The sequence below is a fragment of the Trichoplusia ni genome, chromosome 5 (assembly GCF_003590095.1).
Source record: "Trichoplusia ni isolate ovarian cell line Hi5 chromosome 5, tn1, whole genome shotgun sequence".
In the NCBI taxonomy this organism is placed as follows: Eukaryota; Metazoa; Arthropoda; class Insecta; order Lepidoptera; family Noctuidae; genus Trichoplusia; species Trichoplusia ni.
This window is the reverse complement of record NC_039482.1, coordinates 197,171-224,470: the sequence shown is the minus strand read 5'-3', so window position 1 is coordinate 224,470 and position 27,300 is coordinate 197,171. Positions and strand designations below refer to the sequence as shown.

General features: G+C 35.5%; 2 protein-coding genes across 4 annotated transcripts; one reads left to right on the top strand and one right to left on the bottom strand.

Annotated features, from left to right (window-relative positions):
• Positions 1-1,483: 1,483 nt before the first annotated feature.
• LOC113494071 lies at positions 1,484-10,499 on the bottom strand. Of its 2 annotated transcripts, none has more exons than XM_026872209.1 (3): positions 10,490-10,499; positions 5,293-5,345; positions 1,484-4,578 (listed from the first exon to the last, which is right to left on the bottom strand). In XM_026872209.1, the coding sequence occupies exons 1-3, from the start codon at positions 10,490-10,492 to the stop codon at positions 2,451-2,453; spliced, it is 2,184 nt and encodes a 727-aa protein (XP_026728010.1). In that variant the 5' UTR covers positions 10,493-10,499; the 3' UTR covers positions 1,484-2,450. The 2 variants fall into 2 exon arrangements, with proteins under 2 accessions (XP_026728010.1, XP_026728008.1); XM_026872207.1 differs by lacking the exon at positions 10,490-10,499 and adding an exon at positions 6,170-6,326.
• Positions 10,500-20,738: 10,239 nt separating this feature from the next.
• LOC113494193 (WW domain-containing protein C660.06) lies at positions 20,739-26,994 on the top strand. Of its 2 annotated transcripts, none has more exons than XM_026872402.1 (3): positions 20,739-20,900; positions 25,697-25,928; positions 26,475-26,994. In XM_026872402.1, exons 1-3 carry the CDS (start codon positions 20,769-20,771, stop codon positions 26,630-26,632), a joined length of 522 nt encoding a protein of 173 aa, XP_026728203.1. In that variant the 5' UTR covers positions 20,739-20,768; the 3' UTR covers positions 26,633-26,994. The 2 variants fall into 2 exon arrangements, with proteins under 2 accessions (XP_026728203.1, XP_026728204.1); XM_026872403.1 differs by lacking the exon at positions 20,739-20,900 and adding an exon at positions 23,811-24,283.
• Positions 26,995-27,300: the final 306 nt, after the last annotated feature.

Below are 27,300 nucleotides of genomic sequence, written 5' to 3'. Positions count from 1 at the left end.
CTGCCATTATTGATCTCGAGTGAGAAAATCAAGACAATCACGTTTTCTAATCTTCATGGGAAGATGGTCGTCGTTACTAACTCTATATTCAATTTCCTCGTTCCGGTTCGCTAGTGTAGACCTCTTTCGCTCGTGCTGTAACACGAACAAAAGTTCACTTTGTTGTTTGCCTCTTAAAGGGAAAGTTAGGACCCTTAAAATGTATTCAGATCATTTTATATGTAGGTAATATTTAGTACTTACTTATCCTGAGATGGTTCTATTAAATTCCACTCTTGGAGATCAGGATTTCTCCTATGATTTAGCATAATATGGATGGATGTTATAAAACGCTTTGCGCCTACGCATTAATAGATACGTGTAACTATTCATCTTATCCATCTACGAAAACCTATACTAATTATACTACTATTGTCTGGAACCAATAACCTACCTAACCTATAAGACACTGTGAATGAATCTCGAAATCCTGTATGAAATTATTATTTTAGAACCTCTTTTAGTGTACCGTTAACGAAGGGTTAAAACGCACGGACACCGCTTATTGTCAATCTTGTCTGTCTGTCCAGCTTTCTGTTGACATTTTGACAAAAAATGTTGTTTATTTACTACCGTCATACAAAACAATAAACAAAAAAGTGAGATCAAGTTGCTGCGATCATAATTTTTTCAACGAGTAAAATTTGTACTTCGAATTTAATAGCCAATTTATCTATTTGTTTTTTTTTAAGCATACATATTCCTCAGTGTCGCGAGTCCCGAGCTATTAATATTTACTAGTCCGATTTAAGTCTTCATGATTACGTACTTACATAAGAATCTCAATGTTCCGGAATTAGGCTTGTATTAAATGGCGAAAAGCTCCAACACTAATATGGCTAGACCGCACTATGAATACGTATTAGGAATACGATATTACGTAATAGGTATGATACAGCAAAAGTATTGAGTAATAAGAAGTAATAAAACCTCTGCGATCAAGACTGAGTAGATCTCAGCTGTTCCGTTACGTAAGTACCTAAACCTTGTTTGTCCGCCCTTCACCGGAAAACTTCCGCGTAAAGCTCCCTACTGCTTTTACGATCTCAGCTTTGTATAGTGCGCAAAAGGCGATCGGCAAAATCGGATTTACAACTGCCATATATTTCATATTTAATAGTATTCTGTGACAATCTGTTTCGCAAGTTGTCAATGGTTCTTAATCGAAAGATAATTTGTTTCCTGTAATAATTTATAGCGTTTAATTACGTTCAGGTTGTGAATCCTGATCGTGATTAGAGATCTTTTTTGCTGACTGTATTTGTTTTGTGACTTTTTACTATACACTTACTAGTATGGACTAGATCAGGAAGTATCAATGTGAAAATTCCTGTATTACTAAGTTTTAAAGGAAAGTACCTACCTATCTAAGTATCTAACATTTTAAAATAAGCAGTTGATATATTGACGTTCTTATTGATCAAATGAAAATAAGAGATGTTGGTATAGTTAAATTTCATTTATGCTTTAGTTAGGATGGCAAAACGTTTTGTGAATGAATTGTTTTACAATTTACTGAAATCGTACTAAATTATAAACCGAGTTGTTTGGGTGTTAGGATGTTTTTTGCTCTCAGCTTCTTTGTCGCGAAACCTACTGAATGTATTTTAATAAAATTGTGCACGGAGATAGACTGTCTGGAATAACACATTATGATTGAAGTAGACAATTAAAAAGTAAGCATTTTTATGAGCACATAACAATGTACGTTGAAACGTGGCCGGAAATTTTCAGGATTTTTTTGGTAAATTTTATGTAATTATTGCACACGCATAAATAGGAACGTATCTTTATACGTCGACAGTTAGAAGATTAGTATAAATATGTAGTGTGGTACCTACTCGTCACTTTTTTCTAATACATTTCCAAAGTACTTACCCACGTATGCTTTCTCGAAAGTTGAACACCTGTTTAAAATACAGAGCAATGAATGACACTAGTGTGAAGCCGTAGTGGCATCACTCAGGCGCTAACAACAGTGAACACGAAATTCACTGTCACAAGTAGTTTTTTTTTAATTGTAAATAAAATTCACTTCATATTATGTACATTATATTTAAACTTCGCCTATAGATTCGTATAAAATGCATGAATACCATCGTCGTTCGCGCTTTTCGTATAACCAATAATCATATCTTGATTATTTTAGCTATACAAGATAGAATAAATAATAATTAAATATTCACAAAGTATCAGATTATAAAACTCACATCACTCACGGCATTCAGTGCGACACACAGACTTAAGATCACGTACTTATAAAACTAAATAGCACTAAGTTCTAATTAAGAAATGGCTCTCAATATAGCTCAAAAATTGTAAGAGAAACGTCTTTAACCTGCTAATTCGTTTAAATAAACTTGAGCTCGAGAGCACTGTATCATAAAGGCCTAATTCCGATGTAATAGAGTTCATATTTTGTCACCATATTTCAGCTTCCCTGAGGTGCTCGACGCGTCCGCACTGTGTTTGTAGTAGTGGTCAGACTCATGCGTGGACAGCATTTCTTTTGATTGCAATGCTATGATTTTGTACCTGGGCTTAGGCTCTTTATGTAAACTACTGACTTCAGAACTTTTGTCTTTAGGTGCCGTTCTTGGCCTAGTATCGTAAGTGGGAGCTTCCGTGGAGATAGTGTCAGTGCTCTGTATCTCATAGTATTCCTGTGGAGGAGCCGTGGTGGTCGCTACTGTGGCTATGAAGGGAGTTGTTGAAGGTACCGGAGCTTCAGCGTACTGGTAATTGTCATTAGATGCCTCAGCTAATGACACCTGCTCCCCATTCAGAGCTTTTACTGCCATCGAAGTATAATACGGGTGTACTGGAGAAGTTTCCCTTATCGTGTAAGCAGTCGAAGGGGCCGATTCCAAAGCCTTCGGTTGATCATAGCTGTTAAAGTTTTCAAAAGCTGAGGGCACATTATTAAGCGAAGTTGCTGACACGCCCGAATCTTCCAAGTGATCAACTGTTGTCTGATGATCTAAACCACCAAAACTAATGTTTTGTGTTGATATGGATTTCTTTTTGCCTTTTTTTGTTGGATAATTTAGACCAGTATTTTCAGATCCGAACAGATTTGATGAGGAAGCAAATGAATCGTATTCATAGGTATTTGGATAGTTGTAAATGTTTTTATTGAATTTAGACAGGCTCACAGCTTCGACTCCCTGGCCTGGGTAATGCTTTGGCTTGTAGTCGTGGACGACGGTGGACGACACTGAGTAGGGGGCCGAGGCGCTGGCCTGCTGTAGTCGGTAGTCAGACACTTGTTTTCCGTTTCCAAAATATAGTGCTGGTACTACATTACGAGTCTTGAAGTTTGCCTTATCTTTCACTTTAAAGTGGGGAATAGGCCTGTAATCCTCTAAATTTTGCTCCGGAGACTCATAAGGCGTTGGAATAGTTGGCTTTTGTACATTACGAAGTTTGTTGTAGGGCGTGTATATGTTTTCGTAGTATGTAAAATCCGTGAGGTGTCCTGGTTTTTGCTGTGATCTCAAATATTTGTGAGAATACTTGCTTTTGAGTCCTTTATGGGGTCCTAGCCCGATTCGCAAACCCTGACTGTTGTAAGTCATTCTCGGCGGGTAAGCCAAAGGATCTTTAGTAATATCGACATCGGAAGGGATTTCTCCGTGATCATGGAATATATGATCGTGAGTAACTTCTCGTGGATTATAAGATGTATACTCTAGATGTGAGGGAGTTCCCATGGAGCCGACTGCAGTATAACCAGTTAGTGGATCAGAGGGCAACGCTAATATCGCATGAGAATTTTTCAGAGGAACTAGAGGGTGTGCGCCGGCGAGAGCAGACATGCTGCCAACGGGGTCGATCCCGACTACTCCAAGCTTGGACCCGTCGTCAAACACTAGCTTGTGAATATGTTCTTCACTATAAGTGTGAATGTGTTCGGTATCACCGTCGATAATTTTTTCAACTCGTTGCGGCTTCCTTACTTTTCGGATTGTTCCAGAACTATCAAGGTCTGAATAAAATTGTTCATGAAAGGTGGACACAGGATGCTCTTCCTCAGCTTGGCCTGGTTTGCCCCGTACTAAAACTCTTTTCGGCTTAACCTTTCTGGGAGCTTTCTTACGCGGATTCTCATTCACCTTTACTATTTTGACTCTTTTCGGTGGATAATTTGGTTGTACAGCCGGAGCAGCTGATGGGCCTGCAAAGCCTGTAGGTAAGTAAGTGCTGTCTGTCGGTTCAGGGGGCGGAGCTAGGTCGTACTCCTGATCGTCCCACTCCTGCGGCGTAGGGCCATAGTAGCCGCGTGCACGGTACAGCGGCAGCAGCTTGGAAGCCGCCGAGGTGATCCCGGGCAAGCGGGTCGGCGACTCGTCGTACAGTTCGGGTAACATGTTCGCCACGGCCGGCACCGCGACGTTGGTCGGCATAGCCACCGCGCCTTCAGCGCTTGGCATGAAAGCCGGTGCATATTGGGATGATGCTGGATGATTGGTAATATAGATTTTCTTATGGTGGTGTATATGTTTCACCTTTTGTGGTAGATGTATGCGGATCTTTTTCCTGCAACAAGAAAAAACAACAGTGCCGGTATTTTGTCGTGAAGTAATCGATCGCATGCATGTTGAGTGGCTGTTTTTATGCTTGTTGTTCCGTCTAGTGCAGTGTCAATGGCATGACGCGTGACTCGGAGGCGGCTTTCGCTGTCGGTGATCGCGACGTCGCCGCGGCACCGCGCCGCTACCTGTCCGTACTTCGTCACACTCGACATACGACTTACAATTTGACTTGTGTCATTCATTTTTTTTTGTACATAGTTGACGATAGCGATGAGAATTGACTTGCACTTTCTAATAGGCAGGCGGTTATTATGCGCCTGGTTGGAGTTAGTGCAACGCTCAAGAAATTAGCGCTAAGCGGTGAAACATAACAATTTACCACAGTCGCCGACACACTGACATTGACCATGCTCACAGATTAAGTCGCGGTGCTAGTAATTAAACACACTTTCGCTTACTAATAAGGGCTTCTTAGCGTCTCTAATTTACATATTATAACCAGTTCTTTAGAGACTGTATCTTTTACTTAGCTAAATACTGATTAATAAAATGGGCTTCGTATTACTTATGATTACAGATCTGATATTGACTCGCCAGCAAATATAAATATAATTGCATAATATTTTTAATGCTTTCTTGAGAGTGAGTGAGGCAGATCATTATTAAAGACTTGTATTTTATTATTGATTAATAAATAAATACAATAAGGGTTACTTACTTAGGCGCATCTGCCGTGATCTGGACTGTCGCTACAGCTACCAGAAGAGCGAACTGTAAATAAAAGAAAGGACATTGAACCTTATGATAACTAGATAAGTATTTATTTGCTAAATACTAAATGTGGGGACTTTAAAAAAAAACAAGTGCTGCGTTTATAGGAACTTGTATCGGTAAAATCTTTTTTAACTTATTTATATTATATTATTTATTATTGTTAGTAGGTCTTAATTGCTTTTGCCACATTATGTTATAGATACTATTCATGATTGAGGCTACTCAATAAACCCCAAGAAATTAAGTTATCTCTCGTGAGTTAACAGTTTTGTATCTCATTGATTTGCCAATTATTATTTTTTTGTTTTCATTTCTATGTTCCCCAAATTTGTACATGCAGTATTGCCACTAATGGGGAAAAATAAACTGATTATGTTAAATTAATATTTCTATCTATCTCCATCTATGGCCATCGATCTATTACAGTTTTATAATATGAATGTTCTTCTAGAGATTTTTTATTATATTTTAATCGGCTTATAATCTTTTTTTTTAATACATTTATTTATGTGCTACGATAAAGTAAAATATCAAATTTTCATATTTGATATTTTTTTTAATTATTTATTGAACATGTTGCACTGCATTTCGACCTTGGCAAAAAACGATTTAAAAAACATCTCAACTTTTTTGTAATTACAACTAACTAGGTATATTTAAAATGTAAGTTTTTTTTTGTCAATTGTAAGTTTTCCGTTATACTCCACAGACACATCCCAGTATATAATGAGCATCACTGTTTCATCACTAATAATACAATTAAAGCACAGTCCAGCACATCACTATCACATAAAAACAAAAACGGTTCACGAGATACCGACCAATTTCAACCAATCCATTGCCGCTGTGACAGACGAGACACAAATGTAAACAATTTAAATTTATATTTTTTTTATATATTTTTTTGGAAATACTGCACTAGTGGAAACTGCACTGGCCTTCAAGCTCATATGATAATTGTTCGCGGTGCGCCTGATTATTTATAACATTCATTTTCACGCCTGAAAGAATCCCGTACGGCACATGTGTGCGTATCGCATCGTACATTTATTGCACTTTGCTTGCACACTGCAGCGCAACAACGCTGTTGACGGCTCGACGGACGATCATATCATTACTTTGTTAATCCAATCGACGATAGAAAGCATATTATTAGCTAGCAAAACTCGTAACAAATCTATTAATAAAATATATGGTAGTCCTTTAATTAGAATAATATCCGATGTTGCCTCCCTTGACACATCTTTAGAGAAAAGTTCTCTTTACATCAATCATAAGTTCTTCATATGGAGTGCAATAAAAATTTAGTAATAAGTATTAAGTAATTAAACAATTAAATACCAAAGGTAGTAAAGCTTTTGAAAACTTAGCTAAACTAGCTTGCTTTCACAATCATCAGCATTGTTCCAAAAGTGTAAAACTAAGAGAGTAGAAGGTAAAAATCGATGAAAACTCCATAAGAACAACATTTTTAATGCCCTAATGGCGAGCTATTATGTTTATACGTAAGCTTACAAAGCGATGTTTTTGTAACACAATAAGTGTGTGTCACAATAAGTGATGTTTTTTTAAGAAACCTGTATCATATCATATATGTAGGTACCCAATATAGAAAAAGTTTGCTCACAACAGTCGAAAATACAGAACAATTCTTTGATTTTCTTAAGGCTTTATAGGAACCTTAGAGCTTTGCAGAAAACCCGAGAAAGGCGTATCTAAGCTTCGTATGTTCGCGAATAGTTTATATGACCAGTCGATATTTAATAAAAACGCAATTACTGAACAGCTTCACTTTAACCAGTAAATGGAGTTTACTATACACCTGATTCTACGTAAAATATATTACCTACCAAGATTCTGCTGATTTTCCGAGTTTCACCAGGCTCTATCCCACGAAACATGATTATTAATTGGAACGGTAGATGCTTCTGTTACCGCTATAACCACAAAAACTAAAACGACTAAAGTGTTTAAGGAGATTCCCATACAACAGACATGTTTTTCAGCCCTTTTTATAAAACACTGCGAGGTGATAACGGCTCACACTCGACTAGTATTACTCTTTTCGTGACAAGCTGGATATCCTCATGGACTCACTTTGCACTTCTTGGCTGGACTCCTGCTGGCTAAAATCCTTGGAGTGCATCTCCGTTTTATTTACGGTCCCCAAACGTGGACAATTCGTATATTCGTTCTATATCGTTTGAACTATTCTCTTTATACCTACCTCTTGTTCAATATTCAAACTATTTCTTTGACAAGATATGCGTTATGGTGTGAATAGATAAAGACGACAAATAAAAAAAATAGTATATCTGCACACTTCAACGCTTACTTCTGTAGTAAAAAAAATAACGAGTAAAAGAACAAGTTCTATTATAGCAGATATAAATTTTAAGGTTGGTTAAGTCCCAAGTTGTACATGCCCCAGTCAAAAGTAAATCCTGTCAACGAATGCACACTTATGTGTTGGCACCAATTTTTACAAATACACGCATTGGTTGTTTTAATTTTGCTCCACAAATATGACATTAATTTTAAGTTAAAGGTCGGTTTTTACTAACTATTAGAACTGTTGCTGAAGTTGAAGTAATATTACATAGGTAATATCAAAGGCCATAGTACAACCGTCCCGTAATTGTTACAATTATTTCCACCTTTAGTTAATTTGTCAGTCATTTGTATTAGTTCGGTCGTCCAATCAGCATTTTCCCAACCATGCAATCTAAAGTTATTTACTTAGGGGAAGAGGTTTTTCCATTAGGAAATTAATTCCTAGAGCCTATGATTCAAAACTTAAGCCGCCACGCTTGACAGCCGAGCGGCTATTAATGCAACGACGGACTCTGCATAAAAAAATGTACTTATCAATTACTATCTACATTTAGGAAATAATGCGTCGCGTCGTCGTAAAGTATGACTATAATAAATGTACAATTAAAGTATGAATCAATAAATCATACTTAAAAAAAACGTGAAATATAAATTGTTGGTTAGTTAATTTGCACAACAACTATTAAGTGGCTGAACGCCTGGTGTTGTACAAATGAGGCGTGACGTATCGGTGTTGTTAGCAACTTCGTAATCAACAACTAAGTTGGCACCTACTTACCGTTTTATATCATTGCGTCGCTAGGTTGCCTTAACACAAAGACTAAAATTTAGGGCAACGCTGGGTTGGCGAGTGCACAAGTTTCCCTTCTATATGGTATTTTCAAATAATTTTGAATATTTGTGGCGTCAAGTTGGAATGTTAGAAAATTGTTAAAAAATCAACACGTTTACTACTTCAAAGCAAATTTAAAACATGTAAAAAGCATTTTGACACAAAATCTTTATCTCAGAAGAAGTATTTTCTATTCTATTATCTATTGTGAATTACGTTTTTTAATTCAACTTTTGAATTAAACCAGGAAGATGGCTACTAAATTTGATGAATATTAATGTTTTGAGAAAGAAATTGAGTTAAGAACATGATCTAATACAAATTACTTCGGAACGGATCGCAATCGTTAGCACACGCAAGCTATCTGCATCCGCATTTTAACTCGTAACACTAACAAATCGTTTGTTTTCGAGGAAACTTTGCACTATTACGTATCTCTTTGATTAACAAGCTGTTTCTAATCGCTATATCATTGTCGATATTACTAATGTAACAATTAGGTAACAATTGAAAATGCTCGTGTTTTGTTTTTGTAACGATTGCATTTCTTTATTCTTAGTTACCTAACTTGGTGCTTCATGAAATTAGAAAAGTGTGTAATAACGCAATTATGGGAAGCATAAATAATTCATGCTTATCTTGTTGTAAGTGCTTTGCGTAATTAGACTTAATGCGAGAACTGACCATGGAATCAAAGAGAAAACCGACAACTTTAACATTTCCAATTTTTATTCCCATAGACTGTATTGATAATATCGGCTTAGATGTATGGCAGACTGTATTGATAATATCTATCTACATACATAGGTACTAGCTCATCAGGCAAACCGTTTTTCGCCATATATTATTTTCTTGAAGTGTTCTGGGACAAGTTCATCACATCAGGAATAAATTTCATAATTATAACTAATCATTCCATGCATTTGAGGGATACCACAGTATCTAAGGACTATTTAGGAGCTTGCCTAGACCAGATGGAGGTGTGTCCTCCTTTCCGTATGCCCAAACATTCTCATAAACAAACAAAGTAGTTACCTATTTACATAACTAATTGCATTTTGTTTGCCTTTAATTTGTGCTCTAGTTTATCATTGTGTATAAATAATACACCGCAGGCCTGACAGTCCACATCCGTGAGACAAAACGCTGCTGGCAACTGCACCATTCACTAAATTAGACGAATGATGGATGACGTCATTAGACACAGAAATTACTCTTGAAAAAGGAACGATATCATTTGTTTGACAGCTTTATAAACATGCTATTGATACTATAAAGGCTAATAACCTCTTTCGTCTAGTGTTTTCTCAAGAAGGTCTCCGATTTATTGGTCGGTTTTGTCGTATAAGGCTTTTATACCATCCGACAATTTTTGCTATTTAACTAGCTGTCCCAGAAAAGGTTCTTTTGCCATATAAATTCGTTCTAGGGGAAAAAAGAAAGTCCTATTCTCAGACCTACCCAAAATGTATACAAAATTTCATAAGAATCGGTCGATCTCTTTCGGAGGAGCACGGTAACTAACATCGTGACACAGGAATTTAATATATTAGATATAATATTGTACTTTGAACTCCACTTGCAATCAATAAAAAAAGGATCTGATAAATCGGATACATGTACAGCGGCTGTTATGTTGCGGTCTGATACAAATCTTAATGATTCACGTAAACCTTTTATTTTACTATCATTGTTACCAATCTGATGTCTACACCCCATTTCACCAGGTACTCAATAGTATGAAGATCAATAACGCAAACCAATGTCTACATCTTACTTCCGTTCTACTCGCTAACAATTCTTAAAATAATTAAACCAAATGATCCTAAAACATTTTACCTGTTCTTGAAGCGAATCCCTTATGCAATGTATGTGCAACTGCTTCCCAACTTCCTCCATAAAAACAAAGGTATTTATGTATGTAGAATGGCTTGTTCAACATTCATGTATGAAGATATAAGGAACGATTACGTACCATTAGAATTAACCACAGCAGTTATCCATGACCGTGGATGGGAGCCTTGACTTGCGCTGGCGCACGCTCTACTGAGCACCGTTAGTGCACTTATTAAATGCACTCCTAAGATGTAACCACACGTTTGCTCTTATGGTTTTGTTTAGATAATGTTCGTGTTTTATGTTAACTTAAGGCTTACCCATATTAAAAAAGCTGTGAGCTCTCTTATTATATTGTATTGTAATTACCTTGAAATAAAAAAAAACCTTGAGTGACAAGGGTTGTTTTTAATTCCTATGTTATTTATTTATTTAAAACCTTAAACTACCATTAACGGTTATGTTTTGCATACACCGGATAGATCGAACAAATTAATTTAGACGGCCAAACAACGATTGCTGTTAATTTTGAAGATGTTGTTCAATTTTTTGACTTGATGTTTAATATATGAACTTGTTTGATTTCTTATAATATTAAAAAAAAAAAAGAATTATTATCAAGTGTATTACACGATACAACATCAGTTCATACAATACAAAGATATATAGAGCCTTATTTATTGTAACGATAGTTGGACTTAAACTAGTCACTTTCTCGTGTACCTTAAATCGTTTCCGTGGTCGTTTACATTCTAAAGCCGTATTTTGTACTGTAAGGGCTTGACCGGATCGCCTCACAAACCGGCCAGCCCGACTCTAGCTTGCAGCTTTACTTTATAAACATAGAGTATTGAATATATGGAGAAGGGTGAAATTATACTAAATTTAGATGATTACATGCTTAAAGTTGACTGCTAGATTTTAAATTGGTGTTAAAAGATCGATGAATTAAGACGCTGAAGTTAATTTCATTAAAGCAGATTGCTTGCAAAAGAATTTTAGTTAAAATACGTGAAATAATGAAAGTTTTTGTTGGTCTGTCAGGACTCTATTTGACCGAACTCAACAAACAAATCTTTACTTTGCCGTAATATAAAAGATAAGAGAACTAATATAACAGAAATCGAATATAATTATAAAATCCAGATCTCCACTCCACTGACTTAATACTCCATGTCAAGTTGTCTACGCTACGCTTCAAGTCGGTCTCCCACAACACTTTCACGTCCGGCACACACGATTATCAGTTTTAAACGGTTGTATTAAGTGTTCAGACTCCACCTACCACTTCCAAAAGTAAAACTATTGCATGTGTGGGAAAGAGATGCCGCTCTACGGAGTGTAGAGCTCTATCACGTTTCTACAACTACAATAGCAATATTTGAATAGATTGTGGTAGAGCTTCGTGTAACAAAGCGTTTATTTTGTGCCGTGTGAGACATGCGACGTGTTATGTAACTCTTACCCAGTATTACGGCAAGTTTGATAACGTGTAATTTATTTGTTACGACTTTGAAGGGCTTTTATTTGTGATACAGACGTCTTTATGTTATTGTTTCGAGTTCATATTGAGTTGGTATTTTTCGGTGATACGTAGGTATCTGAAATAAAAAGTTTTGCTTTTTTTTATTTGTTTCCTTTTTGTGAGATTGAATAACCGATTTGAAATACGAGGCAATTAAGTGAGATGTCACCCAAACCATTTCTTTTTCTGTAGACTATAAAAATTTGTGCAGGACCCTCAGGGTTGCAAGGTGATACAACTAGTAACTGTGTTTAGTTCTTTCATTTAATTCCGGAATCCGGCTCCAGTCCTTAGTATGATAGTTAGTTCACAAAAAGTTAACGACAGCTGGCTTCTTTTGAATATTGAACCATCCAACTCCAAACATACTTTAGAACCATAATTAACTCATAAATCTAACCTACATACCCACATAAATACTAAAATCGTTAAAATATAACACATACGCATAAATAAGTTGTTTTTATACAGGTGTTGTGCAAACGCCTGGCTTCCCACTTTCTATGCAATGCTCACTTACTGTCTATCAACGAGCATCAGGTAACGTCGAAGCTTAATAAAACATTTAGCCATTTTCCTTCCTAATACAATACATACTCATTTATATTTGAAAACAGTTTTCACGTATTTTATATTATTTACTGGCATAATTACTAATCTTATTAGCGTTGTAACGGAACGATGAATTCAAAAATAAATTGCGGATTGTCGGAAATAATAATACAGTTTTTTTGTTGTATTTTGCAAATATATAAATATATTGAAAATTGTTATTTGATTTTAGTATATTAACGAAACGACTGTTAAGTAGAGTTCGTGGTTATTTCAAAAGTGTGGTTGCGGTGTAAGGATATTTTTAACATTATGTGGATTTAATTATAGCAGTATCTGATCTATAATTTTCATAGTTATTAATACGTACGTCGTCACTAACTTCTCGTTTCAGTAATTTTGATTTAATTCGTTGCGGGTCCCAATGTACGAAATAATCTACTACACAGCGAGGTCATGTGTTTCGGTGGTAGGTATTTGTTGGTTAGGTTCAGGTCCTGGCTTAAAAGAGTTGCAATGACGTAAAGTTTTTGGGCTTGTCCCACTAGAAAAAAACATGCAAGGGCATAATATACGAGGTATTAAGCGCGCGTGACATTCCTGTTTGGGTGAGAAATCAGCAAGATATTGAAAACAATACTTCAAATAAAGTAGGCAAAACAAAGAATAGTTAGACTACAAGGAGATCCGTGTTTTTTTAAATCCTATACTCTAAATTATACAATTTCTCCCGTTGCTTCCCACAGTAAATGGGCACTCGCTATTAAAATGTTACGAGGCAGTAACCAAGGTAATTGTGACCAATTTTTGAACGTTTTTATTACCCATGCAACTATCAAATTGTTATCTGGACCAGTTCAGTTTGGTGCCACGCTTCAGTGATGCGACTTTGTATGGGGGTCGAAGCCGCTGGTAGAGTTGTCTTTCAATACTCCAAAAAGTATCCTAGAAACGTATGTATATTGTTCGCCTGTATTCAAGAGTAAGTATAGATTTTCCAATTAAATTGAATGAGCTACCAGTACCTAAAGATGGCAACATCTTCTTCTATCTTCTACTTCTATTATAGTACATATTTTTCGAAAATTACTTCATTTTCAAGGACTAGGTTATTAAATCATCATTAGTAATGTAACGCGAGTAAAGACGTTTTATTCCGTCAATTTATTTAACCGGATCACTCTATGATAAATAATAAATAAATTCAATTGAAAACAATTTCAACGACATTCCTGTGGGTGCCAGAATTACAAGGAATTATTTAAAAGTATTATACTTTTAAATAAATATTGATAAACTACGAAATGTACAACAAAGCGATACCATCGCGGCTCCTCTACTATCTAGACTAGCAAAAGCAATTTTTGGTTGAATTAATAAATCACTTTCGCGATCGCATTTCCCTGATCGGTAGCGCATTTTCATGAGTTTCACCTGCGCGGCGTAACTATAGGAAATACGAGGTGAGCGCACGCAACTATCCGCGAATAACACACACTCAACAATTTACAAAGTCTACAAGTCAAGCATTTAAAAATAAATATCTAAGTAAAGTATTCGAAAACTTGAAAAGAGTAACGGAACTTAAATGGAGTTTGGCTGGACACTTAGCTAGATGTGATGACGGTAGGTGGAGTAAATTTATAATTGAATGGGAGCCAAGACTTGAATGGTGAAATCCTGGCAGACCGGGGATGAGATTGACAGGTGTATAAAAAATATAGCACGAAAAGGTTGGATGCGAAAGAGCGTGCGTGGACAATGATAAATATATATTTTTTTTAATAATTCTCATTTCATAAAATAATCAGATACAAGCCTTATGAGAATAAAATTAGTATAATAAATACCGATTAGTTATTTAAACACCTGAAATTAATCCAGTCTTAATACCTTCTTGCTTCGTGAGATAAATCTTAAAACAAGACAACGGTCACAACGGTGATGTTAATCAAAGAATGAAATAAGGAACATTTGCATATTTATTGCGACGAGGTATGATCACATAAATAAATTAATAGAAATTTTATGTAAGTAGCCAGTGGTAATTTATATTTTAACTATATCATTTGACAATTATTATTCAGGATGTAGAGATTTATCAAAAATGACGTATAGAATTGAATATGCATTCGTTATAATAATATAGAGATTTTTTCAAAAACCCTTTTCTTTAAACCGTTTGTGCGTCTGATAACAATACCATATTCATTGTTATGAAGATTAATACAGGCGGCGTTAAATTGTGTTTTTCTATATTGTTTTTATTCCAAATGGACTTGGATACTTGCCATGTGTCTCCATCAATTAAGTTACCAACAGTATCACATGCTTTCCAATTGATTTTGAATGAAAAAAAATCATCTTCTTGTGACATATTTACCTCATTTGCACTTATAACTGTTATACCTAAGTATATAATGCTACAAATTTTACTTGCTCTTTGTTTGAATGGAGAAACAATGAAGGAGGTTAGTAAAGCAAAGTTAAATGAATGAATACTTCTCAGTAACAGATAAGCAGTTTAATTTTACAATTTTTAGCTATAATTTCAGAAGCAACTATTTATTGACGAAAAAGATTACTTATCGATTGTGAATACTGCCATGAAAGCACGCGATTTATCAAGAAACTGTTAGGCTGTTTACTTGACCATTCAATTTGAAATTCTTATACAAGTACTTAGTCACCAATATTTTAAGTATGCCGATACCAATTTTAGGAGACTGATACTAATATCAGTAAACAGGATGATACAAAATACAACGAACCTGTTGTCTTTATTTTCTATCACCCAAAACAAGCTGAGGTCTATCAATTTGTCTCTATTTAATTTACAACCTAAAACTACGTAGATACGTATCGATTCCAGGAAGAATAACGGAGGTAACAGCGTCGACGCATTCCATCTTAGAAACAAACACTCATTAAAAAAACCGTATCCATAATCGAAACACGTGGATATTGGAGTTCATTCACTGGGTCGCGCATTCCCCAACTTTTAACGGTCCTGAGCCCTTATTACGAGAGGCAATATTCAAACTAAAGATAAAAAGGTAAAAAAGGTTCGATAAGAGTTGCCTACGCAGTACGAGAGGCATCAATCTGGGCCCATGCTGAAGCCCACCGGCACACTCCATGCGTTTTTTACTTTTTTTTCTGATTATTAGGCCACATTAAAATGTCAGCCAGTGAATATAAAACTTTCGTTCTAAGTGCTCTGTTGTTGAGAGCGTGGGTACGATCATAAGTATGTTTTAGATGTTGTTTTTTTTATTAAATAGCCTAATATTTAGTGGTACCTAAAATATACGTTGCACATTCAGAAGTGTTTAATGTTCTCAGTAAAGAGTATCTACTTTTAAATGATTTTAAACGACAGTAACAAAACACAACGCCCGGAATATTTATAAACATCGGCTTATAAATGATCGTCTCTCCCCAATCCTGTACAGTTATAAATGTCTTGATATTTTTTACACCACAATTTATATTTATTATAATGAAACCGAGAATACAATTTATAATACTTTATCTCAACACAATTATCAAACATTGGGAACCGCTTCATTTAAGAAGGACTCCTTAAGATTTATTATGTATAAGGAAAAAGGCTCGCTTGTCTAGTAGGGTTTATTAGAAAGTCGGCTTATCTGAACATTTTTTGTGTTACGGTAAATCGGGTTGTCGGTCGTTTCCTTAGGTTGCCCGTTCCAGCGGAGCCGGCTGCGCCCGCGACGCCGCCGCCGCGCCGCCGACTCTCCCAGCCGCGTCGAGCGGGTGTAAGGGCCGGACACTACCGCACGTATAACGTTCTAACAGTATATTGTGCATATCTGCTGTCTACTGAATTGGTACAAAAAGTCTGCATTATACTATAAAACATTTAATATTACTAGATTAATCTTGTTTACGTATTTCTTGTGAGTATAATAATTCAACGATGAATAACTTAACGCCTTAACGAATAAGCCCGTGTTTGAAATACCTACTTAAAGATACATATTACTTCCTAATCGTTCAATGAACATACTAATAAAAGCTTTAGATATGCTTCTTTTGGTGTTAAATGATCACAGATATACGTTAAAAACTCTAACTACTCTTGCGCAAAACGATACAGGTGCCATCTATGAACACTGCTATAAATTATACCGATACTTTCGCTTGCCAACTGTGTTACTAACTCTCGATTTCTTCGCTTTGCAAGCATTCGCTGTACTTTGCTGGAGAAACTATAGGTGGAGCTATTTTCAGTTTTAGAGCCTTGTTTTAACTGTATCTACTTGTATACTGGTCATTGGGTTATTGAAGCACTTTTAATCCATACAGTTAAACTGTGAAAATGGATTAAAAATCTTAAGCTTCACATTCAAAATTCAGATGATAAATAATCACTATTTTGCTTTTCAAATTCCTTAAAACAGCTGATTTCATCGGTCCGTCGATGTTTCGTAGGAATCTCATCTAAGACCACAAGAACCACGAAACCAAACGAATTACAATAAATTCTTCATACTCGTACATCCTTATATAATCGGCTTAAATCGACATCACTTTAATGTCTGTATCCAAAGGTTCCCGAAAAGAAAACACGCCTGACCAGTACCGTTAGAAAAGACATTCCTTATGAAGTAATAAAACTGTCATTGCCATTCAACAAATGACTACCGTCAGCCGTATTCGTGGCTTAATTAATTATAATAGTTTTGAGAGATCGGACGATATTATACGTTACACTAGAGACCTGGACCTCACGGGGGGTACCGACTACGACCCACTACGGGTTCGAATAACAATATACCACCCACCTCGCGTCATAAACGGAATATATGGAAGTAATATACAGTTTTAAGACCCACTTATTTTATTTAATTGAAGATACTTTTATTGTTAGAATTGTTTGAAAATGTTGGTCGTTCGAATTCTTAATAAGGCTACCTCTCGTTGTAAATATGAGGTTGAATAGAGAGTTCATATACGTGAAATTCACAACGAAAATGTTTCTCTAAAATGTTGATGCCGGTTTCCAATCAACTAGTGTTTTACAAGGAGCGACAGCCTATCTGACCCCCTCAACCTCTGTTAACTGGGCAACGCAATACCCCTTAGGTTTATGCCCTCCTTTACTCCTTATGATTGGTAGTCAGTCGTTCTAACTTTGTACTGACTTCCAAAACAAGGGTATCCTTGTGGTGACCATCTATTTCATAAGTATTTATGAAATAGATGGTCACCCATCCACGGACCCACAAAGTGTAGCTTAACCTGTGCACTTGTTTTTTTTTATCTCTACATGGTCTAGTTTTAGTTATACTCGTATTACGTATATGAACAGAAATATAATAATAATAAATCTGAGCAGTGTATATTTAACAAACAATATTTTTTTAACTCCTCTTAAGTTTATACCTGTTTTATGACCTACTGACATTAACTGTTATTAAAATTTACTGCCGTGTCAAATATTACAATAATCCCAAGCTCAATGCATTCTTCGGCGATAGTTAAAAGTAAAACATGAACCGTTTTGTACCAATGACACAGTTTGGCTTCCTCAAATACTTAATACGTAACTTGTGATAATTTTTAAAAAGATTTAAAGTTACAAAATAGATCACATATAGTATAAAGTAAGATCCATTTATTATGATAGTTGAAGCGCGAGAGCGCAATACACAATGTAGAGCGGCATCTCTTTCCTACACCAGTAATAATATAACTTTAGGATGTAGCGGAAAGTTAAGTTAAGCTTACTTTGGGGTCCACTGCAACACCATATATAATTAAGTTGAAATAGGAGTAGTTTTACCTAAAGTCATATTTTTAAGGCAACGATGTGAACACAAATACGAAATTTATTAAATTTCAGGATAGTATTGCCTTAATAGTACAGAAGACAATCAGAAAATCGTAAAAGTTTGTCCAATTACCTTTGCGTTAAATGTCGTTAAAACTTAAACAATTGATGAAATATGTCACATTCACTCCCTAAGTTATAGGTCAAACATGCTGCAGAAAACATCAAAATGCTACTCTTAGCTTAAACGGAATAGTAAAATTCTTGAAGAATGTACTATAGAAGAGTGGATAAGAAAACAATTTGTCAGAATGCCCGAGATTATCTAAAACCCCCAGATGCCACATCCACATTATCCCAAAAACCGGAGCCTGTGTCGACTCTCACGGGTTCAACGGTTGCCGGCCATGTTAATCTGACTATTGATTATATTGGTATGCAGGACGCTGTGTACTTTAAATACCGTGTGTTTAAAAAGACTACTCATAATAATGCGCTCTTCTAAAGAAAGGGTAATTGATACCCTTCGCGTTATCAAGTGATGAAATCTACTTATCATATCGAGATGTATTTTGTTTCTTTTAAGTATAGAGATTTTTGTTATGAATTCAATATTAAGTTACTGCTTTAAAACTAAATTAGGTAAAGTTTGAGAAAATAAATTAGTATGTTAAATAAACATGACATGATAGAAATATAAGACTTGTATACGTTAAGAAATGAATTTTAAATTTAGGTCTTTAAAAGTGTCACAGTTTGAAAACATTATACTTAATTTTTCCATCTTAAGATTTTTTTCGTTTCTTTTGTCTGCAATTTTGTCCTAAACAACCCATTTTCTTTCTATAGCCATCAATTTTGATTTTAAATAATTTGGAAATTTAAGCTTAAGGTTGGCGATTTTTAATTCCGTTCCGGAATTATCTATTTTAAACGATTAGTGAATGGATGTACGCAGTGAGCGCATTAAACGAAATTATAACACACACTAAGCATTTATTTGTATGTGTGGACAAAACGATGCATCAGTCAGAGCGGTGAATGCTCTGCTTATAATTGTTTGTAATGGGACGTGGTCAGCATTACCTAACACTCTTATTATGTAAGTTGGCTACTAGTGTGTACCGGAGGATATCCTTGTAATGATGATTTGTTGTACTAGTTTCTGTGATGACAATGTTATGTTGCAGAAATGTAGAGTCCAGTATTCATGGTGTATTGCATTTGTTTTCGTAAGTCAGTGTCCATTGTCACACTTATTTATAGGTAGACCTGGTATAGCGGGTTTTAAAAGTAATAATTATTAAAAAAGATGCTACTCTGTATAAAAATACACGACTTTGTGAAACATCAGGCACTTCTGAAAAACGTACCTACTGGGCTCTTTCTTGTGAAGTTGTCATATGTTTTTTGATTATCAATTATAAAATTTGCTCGGGCATGCTTGTTCAGTGTTACTAGTATTGCGTTTAAATAGACAGAATAGTTTCGATAACAAACTACTTATATATATTTTAGTTGAGATATGTATCGGACCATAAGAAGTCAACGACTAGATTTTACAATACTCATTTGAAGTAGACAGCATATCGCACTGTTACAAACTATTTTTAACCGATTTCAATATAAGGAGGTACTCAATTCGGCCGGTAAACCTAAACATACGGCCCTTTATTATTTTATTAAAGAAGGTTCTTACATAAAGCATAAGTACCTCTACATTTTACACTAAATAACTCTTATCGAGCGAGAAATTGTGCGATAGTACCTTAGATTGCTACCTTAAACCGTAATAAGTATTTAAGATTTATAGAGATGTTAGGCACTACAAGGCAAATTAAAGTAACATAGTCTATCATAATGTACCTCATATAAAAAGAGTACCTTATTTTATTGAACTAAACCCTAATATTTTTGTAATATCTGACAACTGGAGCCAGGATCCAAGCTCAGTTTTAACCAGCATTTCAATAATGCATATTATTATGATGATTTTGCGTATTGCTTCTACTTACCTTCACAATTAATATTGTTGTGCACTAGCCAACATTTAGAGAGTGCATCAGTTAAATCTAGATGTGTGATGTAACTAAAAAGCAATTTATTATTTAGGTAGCCGGTAGCGGAATTCCTAGTGCATGAATTTTAATTAATGTTAAATTCACTGCATTCTGTTTTAAATAACTTATGTATAATAAAATAAAATTATTACTTTTGCTTTATAATTTAAGCTTACTACCTACGTCGCGGCCTGATTTTGTTGTTTTTTTCTGGAAAATGCTCTTGATCAATAAATTGACTAAATATTAAAGATCTAAAGCTGCTCTTGCAGGTGATAAATTTTACGTATAGCCTTCCTCTATAAACGACAGCACAAAAATGATTTTCAACTCGAACCAAGTATAATTTGAGATTAATATGTCCAACCATATAAAGTTTTCATCTTCGTTATATTAATAGTATTAATACTGAAAGTAGCCTACCTATTTCAGTTTTGATCTGTGTATCAGGTATCTGTCAACCATTGACAACAAAGCTACAATGAAAGTTTGTTACATAACTGGAGCATACATAAGTAGCGCATGTATTTATTCAATTAGTTTTATTTTAGTTCATGAATATACATTATGCGTTGCAAGTTCAAAATGCCGTGTAATTATCGTATCAACATCGGTAGGTATTACAATCACTACTATTTCTCTTTTTTTCTTCTAGCATACTAGTATATTCGCAGTTGTTAGCAGTTCAATAATTCAGTATTTTTTGTTTTCATGGCAAGTGTTCTATATTTATTTCTATGTTTAAAATATATTCACAAGGCGGATTGTAGAAATCTGACGTCCGAAATTGTAGATTTCGGGACTGTGTCTATAATTTTATGTAATTTAGAAGCCATTTTTTTAAATAAATTAATAGTTTATCTTATATTCAACTTATGCGGATTCTTTCGTTTCATTTAAGTCTGAAGCTTTAAGCTAGCCATGAAGGTTTTTCGAAAACCCTTTAATCGAAATAGACGATTGCTTTCATGTTCTTGCTGTCGTCAACAATAGTGTAAAACCATTGACCGACATAAAATTGATGCGCTAACACTATACGTGACAATGCGTAATACCTAAACACTAAGGAAAATTCCCTCAGATTACATAGCAAGTGTCACTGACAGCGATCACGACTTACATTTGAGGAGGAAGCGTTTACGAAGGCACTTCCTTTTCATAAAACATATATTTTACTTTATCGTACAATATGTATGTAAATTCATGCTTACCCGGCGATAACGATCTTATCTATGTATCGAAGTAACGCGTCGCTGGCTCTACTCTCTACGTGTGTTCATAAAACAGGTGCTCAGGCTAGTGAAACTATTTTTGTGAGGTTAGGTTAGGAAACATGGGTATTTCCTCAATTGACCTTCTAAATGGACATAGGAAACTCTTTCGAGTCGAATGCTTCAGACGTTTCGGCTGAGTGACTGCGCCGTGGGCTCGATAATACTCGATATCACCATTCATGAGCATATACTAACTAAATTACATTATTAACTTGCTATTACAATGCTAATAGGTCTGTCGTTCAATAGCGGACTTGCGACAGATCTTTATTTGGTTTTAAAGTTTCTTGCAACATGCATAAATAAGTAGGTATTGGTAGAAATTCTTGCAAAAAGTTAGCTGTATAAGGTGTCGTGGTGGCCTTGCGGTTCTTTGCACTATGTGCAGGTTCGATCCCAACGCGAGCTAAGTAACAGTGCAACTTTTTAAAGTTATACGTATTTCTTCTTAATTACTTTAAGATACTGCTGACTAACGGTGAAGGAAAACAGTGCCAGCAGTGGGACGTATAAAGGTTATAAGTATTAATATTATTATAAGGTTCCTTAGACGTATACTCATCTGCAGTAAAACATATCAACGTCATTCAGTCAGTCTAAAATGCTTGATGGCTTCGCTACACAATGGGCAAGGAAAGGAACATGGGTAGGTTTAGTCAGTAAAAATCGGACACTGCCTTACGCTGGATTTCAAGGACTTTAAACCAAAAATTAAATATTATTTTTCAAAAGCTTAGCAAGAAGCTTCTTGAGATAGAACGAATTGAATAGTAGTTTCCGAAACGAACTACTTAATTTTATTGTTAGAATAGCCGTTTTTAGAAGAGTCAGTATATGAAATAATTTTGTTCAAAGAGATGTTCTTTTTCTTACGGCATCAGCGTATTTAATGAATATTGGTCGTAGGTACCTGTCAACCAAATCGGTGATTTGTCAAAACAAACCATTCCATGTTAAAAATGTCCCTTTATGTTACTACCGCTAATTGCGATGTGCAAGATGTTCTAGAATGATAATCGCAATATTATATGGCTGTCTTAATAAAGTCATCAGATTCCCTCTCGTTGTAATGATAGTAAAAGTGTCTCGAGTGCCATTCGCCGGCACGCTCGCGCCTATACTGCAAGCTTACTACAACATACTGCGCTTCCTTATTTTTTCTTCCATTTATTCATTTTAATCATCTTATAACTTTATGAAAGGATTGTGTTTTATTTTTACGTCACTCTCGGATAACTTAACAGTAATTAATTTGGTAGTATTCACGATATAAATTTAGATTTTTATTATTTTGATAGCAGGATAAAAGGTATCTGGAATATTCCAGAGCTGTTTGCTTGATAGGGTGTCAATGTCAGACTTGAGAAGGATGGAGCGAATCCAATCAGTTGGGGTCCGATTGTATGACGCAAATATAGAGCATAGGCTGCATGCAGACTGATCACGCAATAAATCACGTTTTGGGAATGCAATCTGTTGAGAAGATTTATGGGATACAACATTGAATAATAGAGAGAATATGTTTGTATGTGTTGCTCCGTTCCACTTTTGGGTGCAGACGTCTTCCCGTATGGGTTAGCGATAGCAGATTCGAATTTTGGAATAATGGTTTCCCCACGATTGTCCTTCAACGGTAGTTTGGTATCTTAGAATAAAGAAGAAAGTGTATATAACTTTTGAAAAGTCCAGTGGTAGTTAGGGCTCGAATCAGCATCTCGCGCATACAAATTCATACATACAACATTTTAACTAATTTACTCTTCTTCTTGAGAAAAGAACTGAAAACTTAAACGTTCTTAACCTGAAAAGTGTTATTTCATCATCAAAAAACTAAACAAAAACATTTTCGCTTTTAGAGCAACACAATTTAAGTACAGCAGCAAATAAGGTTTTCTCATAGTATTTTTATCAAAATTTGATAATATTGTTTTAACGAGCCTTTAGTGGTGCTGTACTAAAGATGCATGTATCTATAGGGACAATTGAGTGTGCAATTTTAATCCAGCTCACTAGGGGAGTGTCAATCAACGGGATCCTGTTGGATAGCTCCCCTAGTGTGTACCAGCTACCCACGCCCTCTGTGACCGATCCAAGGCCCTGGCTTCATTCTTTAGACCTTGGCTAACTATTATGATTGTTGCATCCAAATAAGACCTATATTCTAATAGCACTAAAGATTACATTCAATTGATGCATCAATCCCTGATTTTACTTTCGGAAGTTCCATATCTTTGACACAGATTCTTTAATTAGTACAAGACGCACCTCACCCTTCACACAAACGCGTTAGCTCGATACGAATCTCAAACATTTTTATCTGCCCAACACAAACGAATATCTACTCTACTTCCACAATGTAAAATTACTTTTTACTCTAATAATACAGTTTTGACGATATAATATCATCGCATCGTATCCGCTACACAAATATGAATCTTAATGCTGGGGATTACGAGTTGAATTGCATAAAATCTGTTTCCGTGCTATAAAAGTATGGTGCACTACAATTTTCGAATTCTGATTGATTGTAATAGAATCGAAAATGGCTTGGTTGGAATCGCGCGCGCATTAGATCGCAGTCGCAGAGAGGCAGTGTCGCGAAACGCGACCACGTTGCGATATAAAAGGAGTTTTGTTAAAATTTCTTTATCACACACCAACTGCCTGCACTCGCGCTCGGACACTCACCGGTCTATCTTACACAATGTCTGCCCGATTATTGGTGAGTTATACTTTTTTATTTACAATCATAAATCATATATTCATCAATCATCCCCATTCATAACTACCCCCCAAAATATTTACATTCAAAATCCGTTACGTTTGTATCATATTATTACGTATAATATAATATAATAATGCGTGTGTGAACCATTCATCAAAAAATCGTCTTTCTGCAAAAGTGTACAATTTAATTTAAACATATTGGCAAAAAATTTTGTTTTAGGTTCTGTTTTGCAGAACTAAAATTATTTGAAATCCTTTGTAACAAATTTAACAAACAGTTCGTTGAAATAGAAAACGTTAACATTGACAGCTATGTCCCAACATTATTAAAAATAAACCAAAAAAAAATATTAGAGAAACAACAGCTGATTGCGATCCAATCAGCATTGCTTCACTTGTGAATTGTGATCTATATAGAAACCTGTCGATATCTTATTAAGAACTTCGACACAATTTCTCTCACCATCATCATCTCAGTAATTTCCCATCTATTGTAGTTGAGTAGGTGTCAAAAAACTTATCGATTCATTATATCTCGATGCTAATTTCCATTAATCGATTAATCTTTATGATGTAAAAAGCGGGTAGCGTTTATGATTGTAATCGTAGCAAATACTCGAGGGCATAAATTATCGAGTAAACAATCGATGTCGTTTTGGTTCGTCCTATTTTCTATTGTGAAAAGAGCTAGAAAAGGGGATATGTATTCAGTGTTGTTGACTGAGGTACAACCGATACTCGGTAAGTTAGAAAGTTGTCTCGAATGTCACGTTCTATTCAATATTTTGTTTTTATTCGACTGATATTTATTTGTTATTACTTCATTACGATATTGTGTTAATTTTGTGTTTTACTAATAATTGTTATTCAAAAAGCTTTGCCTTTTTGCCTTGCGATGTTTACTAAGATTTGCTTCTGCGATTTTGTTTTAATATTCCAAGTCTAGTTCGTTTATATTTATTGTCCACGATTAACACATGCTATGGTATAAAACGTGTGAACAATATGCAAGAGGCATGAAGTTTTATTACCTTAAATAAAACTTCATGCCTCTTGTATAAATTAAAAACGCTTAACAATACTTTGTAACGAGTATCGGTTTGCCTCAGATGGTGCTAAATATACTAAATCGCTTTTCTATCAATTTTGAGGAAGGAAATGTTAATAAATTATTCGCCTTAACTATCGATTTTGCTCTACATTTCAGTAAAATAATCACTCTCTCGGTGTTATTTACTTCCAATCCATTTCAAAATTCATGATTTTATAGTCGCTATGACGAGATACGTCAATTCTAAAGTTTAGGCGGTATACCTTTTTAAAGTGAGGTTGAACAATTGATCATATACTCTCATAAAAATCCTTACATTTCTGTCTCATTCATCACAACCTTATTTCAACCTTCCAGGTGGCTCTTGTCTGTGTGTCCGAGCTGGTAGCGTTGATCGCAGCCGGTGGTGGTGGCGGCGGCCACAAGAAGGTCATCATTCACGTTCCGCTGTTCGTGAAGCACCATCATCACAAGCACACCATTGTGAAGCACATTCACCACAAGAGCGGCGGCGGCGGTGGTGATGACCACTATGAGGTCCTCGGATACACCTACGGGGAACCGAAACCAGCTCCTCATTTCGGAGGAGGTACGATTTTATTCCATATTCTTCACCAGGATATCGTAAGATTGTAGACGCGAAAGCGAGACGCCGATACGCCCAGTTGAGGGTGCCGTCTCGCCATTTATCAATGTCGAAAGTGCTATTTTGTATACTCATAGAATAAATGCAAGTCCTATAAGCGAAGAGGAAACGTAAATTTAGAAGGAAATATTAGAAGTTCCAGCTATCTAGTCAAATTTGGATGGAGGCATTTCGACTCTTCAAAAAGCGATGTGCTAAAACTACCTCTACATTAAGGAGTTATCAGAGCTAATAAGTGCCATATTTTTAAACCTGAACACGTAGCTACATAAACGTTTACAATTTATTTTAATTGGCTACCTGTTGATGAGGGACAGATAAAATGAAAAGCACATTTAAATCGTGGGACCAAGGAAAGCAATTTATAGTGGAAAACAATTGCAACATTACAAATAACGAGAATGTTCTTAATGTATTTGTAATGACGTGCCGGGACAGTGAAATATAGATGTGTAACTTGATTGGGAACTAAAGTGGTAATGGTTGCAGGTCACGGTTGGGGTGCTGCTGAGGAAACACAAGCGGAAGGTGGATATGGGGACTCCCCTGTAAGCTTCGAAGGTGGAGCTGGAGACCACACAGGGTATGCACTATCAGGCGGAGAGGATGAACATTTTGGAGGGGATGAAGGTCTTGGGGGCTACTAAACAAAAACACAGTATATTTATAGCAAGTTGTACCAAAGTGTTGATCAGGCAAGCTCCAAGCGCTGTCACATTTTGGGTACATTAAATCAGTACAAATGATAACAGATTTTGTGATTTCGAATTTAGTATTAACTCGATGTAGGAGGACTGGATCCTATGCATAATCCTCATTATATTTACATCGTTGTGTAAGTTTGTTATGTTCGTTTTACAGTGAGACTGTAGCCTATAATCCGTCTGATTGTGTATTAGCTTTAGCCCATATCTAGATTTAAGAAACTATTGTTGTGAAGTATATCCCATGTAAAAGGGGCATTGTTATTAATATTATATTCGATGTTTATTTAAAGTATTATCATCTGCATTGTGTATTATTTTCCCTATTTATTTTACGCGTCCGTTAATACTAAGTTGTAACTTTTGCAAAGCTATTCTTGAAATGACAAAGTGTGTTGAACTATAGTTAATAAGTTCTACAGAAGTATCAATGTTACACTATAAAAATAAACGAACAGTGTTTGGTATTTGCAATAAAAAGTAAACAGTGACAGTCACTTTCTATCGTAGCATATCTTTGTTCGTTTTGTGATTTTCCGCGCCCGGATTCACAAAGCTAATAAAAACTATTTCTTTTTTCTTTCCTACATAGAATTAGTTCCGGAACCTTA

Bases quoted from the DNA above. Each gene is read 5' to 3' on its own strand.
- LOC113494193 (XM_026872402.1), top strand. From the start codon at position 20,769: ATGAAAGTTTGTTACATAACTGGAGCATACATAAGTAGCGCATGTATT. The intron at 20,901-25,696 runs GTAGGTATTACA...TCAACCTTCCAG, and splicing joins TAATTATCGTATCAACATCG to GTGGCTCTTGTCTGTGTGTC. The intron at 25,929-26,474 runs GTACGATTTTAT...TAATGGTTGCAG, and splicing joins AGCTCCTCATTTCGGAGGAG to GTCACGGTTGGGGTGCTGCT.
- LOC113494071 (XM_026872207.1), bottom strand. The intron at 4,579-5,292 runs GTAAGTAACCCT...TTCTTGTTGCAG, and splicing joins ATCACGGCAGATGCGCCTAA to GAAAAAGATCCGCATACATC.